The 13,846-nt window shown below is 39.9% G+C and overlaps 2 protein-coding genes across 2 annotated transcripts; both read left to right on the top strand.

The window, feature by feature from the left end:
- The first annotated feature begins 7,303 nt into the window (after window positions 1-7,303).
- On the top strand, window positions 7,304-8,258 carry LOC124193771 (cuticle protein 7-like). Its single transcript, XM_046587732.1, has 2 exons — window positions 7,304-7,420; window positions 7,492-8,258. Exons 1-2 carry the CDS (start codon window positions 7,409-7,411, stop codon window positions 8,164-8,166), a joined length of 687 nt encoding a protein of 228 aa, XP_046443688.1. The 5' UTR covers window positions 7,304-7,408; the 3' UTR covers window positions 8,167-8,258.
- A 1,838-nt stretch (window positions 8,259-10,096) lies between these two features.
- On the top strand, window positions 10,097-11,213 carry LOC124193859 (cuticle protein 18.7-like). Its single transcript, XM_046587845.1, has 2 exons — window positions 10,097-10,153; window positions 10,234-11,213. Exons 1-2 carry the CDS (start codon window positions 10,142-10,144, stop codon window positions 11,041-11,043), a joined length of 822 nt encoding a protein of 273 aa, XP_046443801.1. The 5' UTR covers window positions 10,097-10,141; the 3' UTR covers window positions 11,044-11,213.
- The last annotated feature ends 2,633 nt before the right edge of the window (window positions 11,214-13,846 follow it).

The raw sequence follows: 13,846 nt of genomic DNA, 5'->3' as shown, positions 1-13,846 counted from the left end.
GTAATGTGGGTGTAGTATATATTTACATCTCTGTTAGAGTTCGATTGATCTTCAGTCATGTTGTGGCTCTAGAGGTTTGAAATATGTAAAAATGTGTATTTACTGTTATTATTTCAAAATATATTTTCACTACGGTCAAAGTTGACTCCACTTTTTTCTTACATGGACCATTCCAATTATATGATAAAAAGCATCGTACCTCATTAACAATAAGAAGAGTCGATTCTTTTGGACTTTTCCTTGTTAAATCTTTTGGAATTTTTCCCGTCGATTCTTTTAGTCTTTCCCTCACCGCATCTTGCAATTCCGCTCTTTCGAAATTTTATGCGACTAATCCATTCCCAAATCGTCTTCATGAGTAATAACCGGTGCTGCTTCCATTAAGAATCTATCCCTCTTTTTATTCCACTCACCAAGAAATAGAGGCTTCCACTGAGAAAATAACAATATATTTCAGTTAGCTTAGTTTTTTCATTGAATTGTGCTTACGTTTTTAAAGTAATCAGTATTGTGAATAATCACACAATTCAAGTGCCAAGTTTCGCCTTTCTTATAGTTTTTGCAGGTCTCTCGAAGAGTATAAAAAATTTTGCGACAATGAGTAATTTGAGCATAAAATATTTTACTACTTAATGCTGCTTTCACATGCCGGCGGAGACGCGCCATCACCATAGGCCCTGCTTTTACCGTTCTCAAACTCAGGTGCCATAGAAGAAACGCAAATCTTTTTTTAAGACCGATAGCGTTTCTCTAGCATTTCCCCGTGAGTCACAATTTGAACCTAAAGTATGCCCATTTACATATGGGCCTCTCGCCGGTCCGGACACCTTTGCCTCGGACAATAACCTACCCTTCCTATTATTTTAAAATTCTAAAAAAAAGGATTGTTCCTGGCAGCCGAGAGAACCTACAGAAATTTTCATTTCATTTTTACATTTCAATCGACAAAGAAATGGGAAACTAGTGAAGTCTAGACATAAACTTTTGATTCTCGTAAACGATGGCGCTTTCACAGTTGGTTATTGATCTGTGTAGCGACGAAGAAGAGAATTCAGATTCTTCAACCATTTCATACGAGGAATACTTAGCAACAAGACATATTCATCATTTAGTAAAAGATGAGGTATGTAAACCATTTTTCATTTTTGATTGAAAACAACTGATTGAAAACTACACTTGCATGAAATCGCATTCCTGGACGTTAATGAGCTCATACAAATGTAAATATTTAAATCCATGAATGAATGTTGTTGTTTATATTACCAGATATCTAATATTTGGAAAAAATAGCTGACGTAAAGAGGAAAATTGAACTGTCTTTAATCAAACAAGCAATGATTACTCACTACACAACATTAGGAGATTGGGAGCTTTGCAAAGATCAGTGAAGTTCATTATCTCAAAAAATTCAACACAACAAAAAAGGATGATTGGATATTACAGAATTAAATTCAAAGTATGCTAATTGTATTATAATTTTAACTCTTAACTTTTTTTTTAAACAAGAGATACTTTTTTAAGGCATTAAATGATGAATCGAAAGGGATATGAGAACAACTCTCAATAGCAACAGCAATGTACGCCAGTGTTAGAAAACAACGTGAAAATGTTGTCATACAGAAACACATGAAAACAGTAGACGACCTTATAAGTAAGTTAACTTGATTACAAAATCACACATTTAATAATGATAAACGTTTCATTTCATCTATTATTACTCTTTAGGATGAATCAACAAACAAGATCCAAATCTCAAAATTCCAGAAATGAGAACTATTATTCATAATTTGAAAAGTTTACTCATAAAGAGCAGAAACAATGTGAGGGTCGCATGTGCGAATTCTGTTCGGGAATCAACATTATGAAAAGTTAAGCCGAACTCGCAAACCATGTGAAGAAAGAACATTCAAGTCACTTTGGAAAATGTGTTGAAGAGTTCTACCAAAATGCTGACATGTTGTCAGAGCAAAAAATTCAACAAGCACTCGAGAAAATGAAAAACCTACTACTTGGACAAGAAACTTTTGTTGTTTTTTTTATTCCAGTGTTAAAGGTAAGACAAAAATTTACTTTAATTTGTTGGTGTGATAATTATTATCTTTTTCAATTTATTTAGGAAATGCTTGACAATTTCATTAAAGAGATTGAAACAACTAAAACTGTTACATCTAAAAGGAAGTCTGATTCCAAGGTTAGCGACATTGATCCGCCCAAAGTGCCATTGATGGATGAAAATTTTTTAAGAGGTGAAGATAGTCGAAAAAAATCAAGATCATCTAGTAGCGCAACAATATCGACTTCGTCGTCTGCTGCACCTTTTGGCGGAATTGGATCTCCAAGACAACTTACTAAGACACCTGGATCAAGTAGTAGCGCAACAACATCGACTTCGTCGTCTGCTGCACCATTTACGTCTCATTCAACCCAAATCACATCCCTTCCGCAAAGCAATCATCAAACTTTCCGTAAAGGGGATTTCAGTCCAACAATGTCGAGCAAATAAATAGAGGGATACTATAGGACATAACTACTTAAACGTGAAGAAATGATTTTACACTATCAACGAAAGGAAAGAAGAAGATTGGAAAAAGAAGAAGAAGATCTACAGAAGCGAAAGCAGGAATTCGAATTGGAACGTGCAAAGCACACAAGCAATCTAATTGCAACACCAAAGCAATCTACATCGCATTACGTCAATACCAATCGCTATCGGAATCAAAATCCAATTCAAATTGCTGCTAACGAGAGGAATCAGCAGTTGAAAATGGAAGCTGCTACAAGGTTGAATCGCTTTCCAAACAAGTTATTCATTGGTGAAAACGCAAAATATAACCATTATTTACGCGATCATCCGGAACAAAAAGAGTTCCCGTATTACTTGGTCGACACTGAGGGAGAAATCAGGTGCCATTGTCCTGAGCGCCCATTGGCAGTTTATTTGAACAATAACTGTCACATCAAATGTGCCAAAAAAAATAGATTATCTGGAAAATGCTCACTTTTTATACCAAACTATCCTTGATTAACTAAAAAAATCCCTATTCTTTTCTTTACAAAGTTTTTGTATATTTGGTTGTGTTACTACAATTTCTAATTTTCCAGTTCTGTATTCCGTTGATGTTCAATAACGCGTGGGTGTGGGATTCAGTTACTTGTATTTCAAGAAATAAGAATTACTGGCAAAGTTGCAATACAAGGGGGAAACTAGAATGAGTGCCACGGCTGCCTGCTGGCAGGCGCGACCTAGTTTGCCCTTTAGACTCAACAAAAACGTGACGTGACTTGACTCGACTCTTTACTCTCGACTGACTGCTCTCCGACTCTGCTACTACGCGCCAGGTGGGCGCACGGCTGCTGCGGCTGGGGAAGCCCCATCTGGATCGTTTGGAACATCGCCGGCCCTGCGTCCGGCAGCGAACGCATCTTCTTCCTTTTCGGGTTCGGGTTCCAGGAGGCAAAGTTTGACGGCTGGGTGGTGTAGCTCGGTTCCGTTGTAACGCACGCTGGCGGAGCGGACCACTCCATCGGCTCCCGTGAATACTTCTGTCACCAAACCCAACGGCCAAAGGCCTCGCGGAATCGGAAATCTCGTTTATTGGAAAACTGTATAAGCTGGAAACAAAGAAAATGTTCGAAATACGACATTTATTTTCGATCAGCCAAAGCTTGGATTGCCATTACAATTTTATTCATAACTTAATTTTTTCCTACTTGCGATTCGGCGATACTTTCCAGGGCCATAGCTCGTTTCTGTTCTAGCGCCAAAATTTTACTTTTCAGAGAATCCACGCGCACGATTACCCATAGGCTTCAACTTCCCCTGAAAATAAAATAATTGAAATAAATCTCCCAGAACAATTCGATACTATATTTTAATACTAAGGCAAATTATTATACTATAACATTAAAACAAATCTTATTGGGATGACATGAAACTGATATCATTTTGATATTCTTTATTTAGAATAGACTTTATAGACATATCATTTAGTCATAGATTTGAAACTTATAAATATCTTTTATAAATATTTACATCAATTTTATGTCATCCAGATATCTAGTTAATGGACAGTTTAATAAACATGTAAAATGTATTTTATGTTTACAAAAACTTTGTTTACGATCAGTTTTACATAACTTTTTCCTATCAAATTTCATCCAATTTTTTTTTCAAAATGACGAGTTAGGGGAGAAGGGGTCTAGTTCGCAGGTGCTTTTTCCTGAATTTTTATGAATTTTTTGAGTACACTACTGGTAAAATGAATGAATGAATCCGATTCATATTTAAATTCTCTATGAATTGATCGTATTTGTTTACAATATTCATTTACACAAAATTGTGAAATCGAGAAAAACTGCAAAAAAAAGTCTGTCAACTTGCACTCACCTATGGGGACGGAAACTGACTCTTTCCCAGCAAAAAATTCAACAATTGCTGAAACGCCACGACGAGTTAGAATCTGAAAACAAAAGGCTCTTGAAGGAGTTGGAAACTCTGGCAGAAACGGTCTCTGAGCAAGCCAACCGAAATATTATTCTTATCGAGCAATCCCGAGCAATGCAACAATAAAGAATTGATTGATTTAATCAGCGATTGCGATCAGAAAGTAGCTAAACTTCAAGACGAAAACAAAAATTTGAAATCCTTCATTCATTCACTTGAGATAGAAAACGGGAAACTGGTTTATCTGTTCGTCGAAAGATGCCCAATCAGTTTGACAAGACCAGAATCCGTTGAAACCGAAGAGACATCCGCCCTTCCGGAGACACCGAGCTGCATTCTGGACTCACTCAAACTGCTATGTAGAAAAGAATAGAAATGACCAGAAATCAGTAGATGAAGGTGACGTTTCTCAGAAACTAGTATTTTTTTTAAGGAGAAACAGTCGCCGATGAGGAAGTTGTGGGTGAATCTCGCAGATTCCCAAGCAATTTGTTGAATCCCATTGTCGACCCGATCTGATGTCAGTCTAATCCGAATAGTGAGGTATTGGTTCGATCTTTTCGAACAAAGAGTCTCCTTCGCTTGCATCCGACTCTTCTGAGGGTAAAGGAACGGATAAGACCAACACCGAGTCAACTGACTTATAATTGAGATGTCAGTTCCGGACACATTTGAGGACCCCCATGACTGCTGCGCTGCTTATATTGCCCCATATAAGAATTTGTTCGTTTGATGCCAGAAGCACTTGCAGAGTCGTCGCTCTTGAAACCAGACGTTGATGGTGAAATTCCACAGATACCGGAGAGATCCAGTGGAAACCGGAAAATAAAAGAAAAGCGAATAAAAATAAAAGCCGAAACTCAAATCATAGGAAAGGGCTGTCGATCGTATTGATAAAAATGCGGACGTGGACCGTGGACCGTGGACGGCTAAATAGTGGACTTTTAAAGAGTGGACTTGGCTCACCGGAGTCCACTTATTAGTAACCTAGAATGTCCACTATACATACTAAAGCGAGTAAAGCGTGGTCTCCTAATTTTAAATGGAATCGTTTTAAATCTTAACCATTTTGATGCCAGCCATAGGTAAGAGAAACGCGGGGAAACAGAGAGCCTCTTTTTCTTACCCATACTTATAAAATAACAAATTTCTTAGTTTTATCCCGCCACGTAACTGTGGAGAACTTTGTTCATTAGATTTTTGAGGTAAAGAATAATGGGGTTGGGAATTAATGGGACATACGCCAGACATAGGTAAGGGAAACGCGGGGAAACGATAAGCCCCTTTTTCGATATTTAAGATCGATATTTGAGGAAAAGATTTATGGGCGTAATTTCAATTGAAGTTCAGTTGCTTTCAGTACCCTACTAGCACAGAGATATCCATAGGATATACCATGAATGTCAGTTCCTATCCAGTTGGATATCCAAGTTGGACGTCCTATGGATGTTTACAGGATATACTAATGTCCTCTCCTATGGACGTTAAACTTGGATATCCATGGACGTCCAAAAACGGACGTCTATCAAACATTTTAAATTTAACTTCATTGGGGATCGAACCCGGGACTCCTGAGTAACATGATAGTGATATGCATCCATGCTAAAATTGTTCTTAATAATTTGAGACAAAGGGGATATTAAGATCCCCTACTAGCACACAATGTCCAAAGGGGGTTCTATGGATATCCTGGGAACAAAAACCCGTCCGTCCGTTTAGCGTCAGCTACGGATATCTTATTGATGGAATATTTTGATAAAAAAAAACGGGTTCATACTGGGATGTCCTATGGGTGTCCATTGGTAGGCCTACCAATCTGGGATTTTATTCTGAACAATTATTTTTGTATCTTTTCTCAATTCCTTATCGTTGTGTTTCGACCATAAAATAAAATTCAGGCAAGAGTACATACAAACACTGTCATTGATTTAGAGTCTGATCCACTTTTTTGGTCCACCTTTTAGTTATCACTTGGATGTGAACCGAAAAACTTGAGTCCACTCATTCAAAGTCCACTATCTAGCCGTCCACGGTCCACGGTCCACGTCCGCATTTTAGTCACACCCTGGTGGGGACAATCGGGAATCGGCCAAAATGCTTGGTCCGCTTGCAAATCAATGGTGTCTGCATGTCTCGCTGATTGGCTGCCGACATCCTTTTGCTACGAAGAACCCGGAAAATATTCAAGAACGGGTGAAGACAAAACTTGCTGTTGCCAAAAATCTGAAAAGACTTGCATGTGCTAAAGCAGCAAATGTCCCTGATTCTCTAAAACCGTTGGGTGTGGCTGATGAGAAGAACAAAAAGGAAATCGGCGTAAAAAAACAACCGTAACACCATGCAAGGAGACAAGGGATTCGACAAAATTGTAGTGGTGTTAATTTTGTATGTTTCTCATTTTCTCATCGTTTCGCTCACGATTTCTGATTTAATTATTATTTCATTCATTCAATACAAATAGGCTTATTCAGACAAGAGTTCACATGCAGCATGATGTCGAATATAATTATATCGTTATATTTTATACAAATGTCTGCATTTTCTGTTGAGTCCAAGTTATTCAAGGTCGTCCATCATTAAGTTTATCAGACATAATACGGTATTTTATTGAATTTTGATTATCCGTATGAGAAGAAGGAATAAGAATTTTTTCCACCAGTTTTCTTAACATTAAGACTAACTATACATTGAGACGGTATCTCTCCCAAGTAGAGAAAGAAGGAAAAAAACTATACTGGAATCGGTTTGTAAACTCAGTGACTGGCTCGAAGCAAGGTCGTTCACAATTTCACGACACGCCCTGAGTCAGGGTGTGGTAACAATGAGGAATCGGCAAGAAAATGTTGTTCTCGGCTACCTTGGGTGATCACAAGGGTGTTAGGTGGACGAGTATAAAAGAGCCTGGTGGCAGTCCATCAACAGCATCCTCCTCGAGCTCTTCCTTTAGTCTTTACGAGAACGACAATGAAGTCCACTGTAACATTTATTTTCAATTTAAGCATAACCAAAATTTTTTAATTAATATTTGGTTTTTCCCATAAACGCAGATTGCTTGTCTGTTGGTGTTGGCTGTTGCCACCCAAGCTCAATTCTTCGGATACGGTGGATATGGTGGATACTACGGAAATTACGGTGCCTATCCGTTCGCCGGCGTCCGCGCCATCACGGCCTACACTGGAATCCCCGCAACTGCCGCCGTCCCCGCCGCCTTACCCGTCGCTTACGGCTACCCTTCTATCTCCGCCACCCAGTACCACGCTCAGGACGAGCTCGGTCAGGCCAGCTTTGGCTATGCTCACCCCGGACAGGCCGCCACTAACCTCCGTGACGGTTTCGGCAACCAGATCGGCAGCTACGCTTACGTCAACCCGGAAGGCAAGGAAGTCCGTGTCTCCTACACTGCCGACTCCCGAGGCTTTCGCGTCCAATCCAACGACTTGCCCGTCGCTCCCGTCGACAATTCGGTAGCACCCTTCCCGGTCCAGGACACTCCCGAAGTGGCCAAGGCCAAGGCCGATCACGCTGCCCTTGTCATCGCTGCCAAGACCGCCGCTACCCCGGCAGTCCGTGCTAAGCGCCAAGCAGTCTTTGGCTACGGAGCTGCTCCTTTCGCTTACCCCGGCTATGCCGTCGTCGCTGCCCCAGCCATGCCCGTCCGTGAGGCCACTTTGACCAAGGTCATCCACACCCCTGGCCACGCAGTCTCTTACCGCGTCGACTAAATTTTTGTTAAATAGCAGATCAAATATTTTTATATTCTTTGTCTTTTCCTTTATTTCTGCGAAATACAATTTCTACGGAAAATCGAAATCAATTTCACAACAATTTTCATTTTACAGACAAAAACGCGTGTAATCAATTTTCTCTTTTTTACAACATCAAACGACAATTTTTTTTAAATCTTTGTAGGGTATGTTTCATTATTTTTATCTGGCTCACCAGAAAGGCATGGGGTTGAGCTTCTCGCCCTTCAATCTCCTCTCAACCCGACGACCAGCCCACATTTCTCCTGCGGTACTGATAAAGAAATTTCTCGTGTCCTGTAGAAAAATTGTATGTCAAATTTCACGTAGGCTAATTCTTTTGCATTCGAACTATACACCCTAACCATATAGGATACAGATGTAGAGCTAAACGGTTGAGTAGGCTACAAAGCTAAGTTAAGATACCATCACAAGTTGTCACCGCAACGCCCATATTCCCGTCCTTTGAGCGAATATTGACCAAAGTCGAAGTTAACCTAAAATTAATAACAGTCGGAGAATATGGTGTATATAAAGACGGTATTTAGCTGAGGAAATAATTAATTGCTGTGGACTAATATTTCTTTCCCGTGGTTATATTTAACTAAGCTAATGTAGAATTGTGCAAGCGACATTTTGCAAGCATCAAAAGTCACATTGGCGTACATAATAAATATATACCGTACGTGTGTGCATGTGTGTATTAAAAAGAGCCCAACCATATCACACCAAAGGCCAATTCTCTCTGTATAGCGTTAAAACATTCACAAATTTCTGAATGACTAGAATACCGTACCAACGATTTTATGTTGTCCTCTGATAATGTCTATAGATCAATATTATTTTCTTTTCTTTTTATGAACATGTTCCCTTCAGTTGATTTGAGATTTTATAACACTTAATAGGAATCGAACACCGAACCATTTGGTGGAATAATTGAATGCTTCTAAAAAAATAGCTTAAGATATTTACCATCAAACTTTTTATCAAGCTTAAACTGTTGAAAACGATATCGCCGAGTGACGATGCAGGCCAAGGGACTGAGGAACATCGCTGAGGGTGAGGGAGTTTAGCTGATCAAAAGAGCCCAAAAGGTAGTAATACGTAGAACGTAGTTCAACTGCCGGCCGCAAAGAGACTGTTGATATAAAATGCTGTCTTCCATCATCGTAAGTTGACGACTTTTGTTTATGGCACATAAAGTTACCTGCTCTGGAATCCCGAAGGGCAAAAACCTGCCGTTATGTAATAGATTTTTTATGACAGCAAAGCACATTCCTTCGTAGCTAACATGGAATTATAATTTTCACTGTCCTACTATATAACAGCGTGGTAATCATTTCTTTATAAAAGATAATTTATTTTGAAACGTATTTTTTTTTCATTTACCGACCGAGGCGGGACTCGAGCCCGCAATTTTTGGACATCATCGTCAACCAATTTAATAGTCCAACTTCATATCCATTAGCCCACTTCTTATTTATTTTTATGTAGTGCGTGTCTACATTATAAAAATAATTCAATTTTCCAAAGGAAAAATATTGACGAACCAAATAAAAATCTTCTGCAGAACTCTAAATGCAAGTTTTCAGAATAGTTATTCCCTTGTTGAGCACTGGTATTGACCTAGAAATGAAGGTCACAAGTCACAACCATCACTATTGGTCACTTAGCCCCTTCTACTTTCCTGTGGAGGCATCTAGAGCACAGCCACACCTTAACTGGAAAGGAAAAGTAAAATGAGGAAGACGTGCGTGTGTGCACTGGTGTATCATTTCCTCTGTCTAAAAAGCGGAAGAAGAACAAAATGTAAGGGTTTACAACCTTGCTGGAAGGCACAGAACCGCACCATAAGCAACGAAACTGTTTCGTATAAAAGCTCCGACATGTTGGGAACAAAATCAATTCACTCTCCTCCCTCTTCCGCGCTCCAACAATTTTTAAGCGAATCGACATGAAGACCTCAGTAAGTTTTAAACAACTAAACAATTTAATCTCAGAACTAGCTATAATAGCAGATGGAATTATTTGCAACATTTCCCAAAGGTTGTCGTCGTCGTCTTGATGGCCTGTGCCGCCGTCTCTGCCCAGATCCCGGCCGGTTGGAACTACAATCCATTCCTTTACTACCCGTTCACCGCACAACCAGCGCCCGTCCAGGAAACGGCCGAAGTTGCCGCCGCCCGTGCCGCTCACTTGGCAGCCCACACTTCCGCCGGAGGATCCAACAACAGGGTGGTCGCCGTACAACCTGTACCCGTTTGGGAACAACCGGCAGGTGCCGTTTTGGACACTCCCGAAGTTTGGGCCGCCAAAGTTGAACATTACCGCGCCCACTCAGCCGCCGCCGCTGCCAACGGAGTCGTCTCGACTCTTGTGCCTCTTCCGGTGGTCAGTTGGGGAGTCCCTCAACCCGTCCAAGACACTCCCGAAGTAGCAGCTGCTCGTGCCGCCCACTCGGCAGCCCACGCCGCCGCCCGCGGTAAAAGATCCATCCAGCAGCAGGACACACCCGAAGTGATGGCCGCCACCCTCGAGCATTACCGGGCCTACAACGCCGCCGCTGCGGCTAACGGAATCATGGCCTACCTGCCCGCCAGATACGCCAACATGCCATTCGGTATGCCCCAACAGGTCCAGGAGACTCCCGAAGTGGCCGCAGCTCGTCGTGCTCATTTGGGAGCTCACGCTCACGCCGCCGCCCGAGTAGCGAAAGTGGTGGTTCCCGTTCAGCCGCTTCCATCAGCGGTGGTCGCTGATGCTCCCCCTCAACCCGTCCAGGATACCCCTGAAGTTCACGCCGCTAAAATGGCCTTTTTCCGCGCCTTTCACGAAGCTGCCGTTCGATCTGGTTAAACTGTACGCCTAGATATATTAAATTGTAAATTAGGTCATTTTCAAATTGTGATTGTTCAGGAGTCAGAATGTCGACTGTGAAGGCATAAAACAATTGTCTGTTATTTTTTAAATGCTGTTGCTTGCATCCTTCTATGGTTGTAGCACAATAAATCATATCGAATGATGAATCTTTTCTGTTGTTATGTTTTATATAATATTATATATGTTGAAGACGCCTTTCGTATATAAACCCAGGAAGCTCATCGTATATTCGTGCTCAACTGGCGTTCGTGCCACCGCCTAAGTTGAGATTTGAGAAGTAGCTTAATTCAAGCGCTGTGTGGCAGTAACCAGCAACCATTAAGTAGGAATCCTGATTTTACTGGCACAATCCGAGTAATTATGGCCCAGGTAGTTTCCATTTGCACTCTCGTCCTTTTTGGGCGTACAAAGGGTGTACATACTTGGTGTTAAATGAAAGTGGGTACAAGCTTGTACACCCGGGTGTACATAAGGTGTACATATTTTTTTTGTACACCTTTTGTATACCCGGCACGAGGTCATAACATCTTTGTTTTATCAAATTCGCGCGACCACCGTTTTTCTCACCCATCCCCCACTTTCAAGAATGAAAGGAAAAATTTTTTCTTCCCTCTATTCTATCTCTATTTACTTTTACTTCATTTAATCTCATCGTTTGATATTTTCCTCCTTCTCATTCTGTAATTTATGGCTATATTAGAGTCTTTCATAGACTGTCATATATGTATTTGCTTTTATCGGGAGTTGAACCCGGAACCTCAGATCTACAAGCCAGTATTTATCCACTGTGCCACCAGCTATTGATATGTAGTTGGGAAGCTTGTAATACCAATTAATTCTTAGGGCAGAAAAAGAAACTTCTAATTTCAAGATTGCTATTGATAGCAATCATTGTTGAATTAAAGAGCTTGCTAACAATATATTAAGCCAACAACTTATCGAGTGTTCATCTAAAAGCATCATTGAATTTGGGTGATGGGACTTAGAAACATTTTTCGTTTTTAGCCGCCATTATGGATTTCCATCGCGCGGCTTTTCAAGAAAGAACTTGAGAGTAGGACGGTTAGGGATGGGAGAGAAACGAAGAAACGAAGAGAGAAAAAAGATTTTTGGGTCTCTTCCTTTCGCTAAAAGAGTGAAAAACTCGAAAAAACCTAATTTGCATACTTGTAAAGGAGGCGTACAAATGGTTTTTTCCTTTACAGTATATACAAAAGGTGTACAAAAGGTGTACAAAGACGAATTTGTACACCAGCTACAAATATGTAGCCTAAAAAAGGACGAGAGTGTGGAAGCTGTCACTCACTTTGACCGTCATATACAGGGCGTTTCGAAAATTCCGATAAAAAGATAAATTGATAACATAAGTTTGCATTATTCTTTCATGATACTGCCGTTTTCTCTGGTAGATTTTATTCTTTGGTTCGATGGGATGATATTCGCGGATATTCGCCTGGCAACTTGGGTCACATTCAAGAAATACATTCCGATAATTGATTGTTTAACACATCAAGTGACAGGCATTCCCTCCAAAGAACGCAAGGTCATTTTATTTACATCTACCTGAGCTGATCTCATAATGCTGAACAACTATCGTGTTGCATACCTTTACATGGAAAACCGGTTGGATGCGCATATATAATCTCTGGCACTAAATTATTTCTTAATATTTCAGTTTTATTTTTTTTAATTTTTTTATTTGTTGGGGCTCTGGCTCCTCCAGGAAACAATCGAGAATAAATGGGGACACCGCAAATCTTGAAATGAAAAATGAATGGCGTTCTGGGAATTCATTTGGTCCTCCAGCTCCGTCGTTTTCACAGAGATACTAAGTGCATATAACCAAATAAGATATAATGCTGTTGGAATTGCCTTGTTCTATGCAAATCGGAATTGTACAATTTTGGGATTATACGGAATTCTCGGTTCTATAATTGAAAGCCATTGTGCGTTTTGGCGAGATACCACACATAATATTATCGTGCTGCGATCAATTTTTCAATTTATAGATTGGCAATCACCAAATCAAGATAGATTGTAATAAATCTTGTCATCGCCAGGCTCAACCTTTTTCGATGCGACGAATTACGCCACTATTTTTCCAGGTAAATGAAAGATAGTCCTTGAAAATCGATAGAGTCTGGGCGAGGTTCTAGGAAACCTTTCATTCTCATTTTGATCTGATAGAAAATGGAACTATCATATCATTTATACGATATTCATCTTCCAACTTTCCCAAGGAAAACAAAAAATGATTAAAGCCAAAAAGCTACGAAAACTAACGAATGCGGATAGGGTGGGGTCATGATTGTACATACATACTAGGATTTTCACTGCGTGTTGGTTGTATAAAGAATCGTCAGATTAACGCGAAATAAAAATTTATTATTGCCTTCTTTGTCAGTATAGCAACCAAATGACTTTGTAACGTCACAGTAGACTAATACCGAAATATCATACGAATGTTTCCCATAAAATCAATCGTAGTAATGTAGATGTTTAAAATGAGTTTAATCAAGGCGAGACTCGTACCCGCAATTTTCGGATGACTTTAACTTTTATAGAAGTCCGACGCCTTATCCATTAGGCCACACGATCTGTCAAATGTACAATATTTTTCTTTTGAAATAAAAGTATTGAATTAAAATTATTGCTCTCGAATGGAGTATTCCCATTTGATGTGATAAAAAAATTAATATATGCAAATATGATTTTTCTGGACTGTTTATCGCCATCTGTGATCAACAAAAAAATGAATCCATATATTTACCAGTTGCTA

This window comes from Daphnia pulex, chromosome 5 (assembly GCF_021134715.1).
Source record: "Daphnia pulex isolate KAP4 chromosome 5, ASM2113471v1".
Taxonomy (NCBI): domain Eukaryota; kingdom Metazoa; phylum Arthropoda; class Branchiopoda; order Diplostraca; family Daphniidae; genus Daphnia; species Daphnia pulex.
The sequence above is the reverse complement of the archived record's forward strand: the minus strand, read 5'-3'. Positions and strand labels throughout refer to the sequence as shown.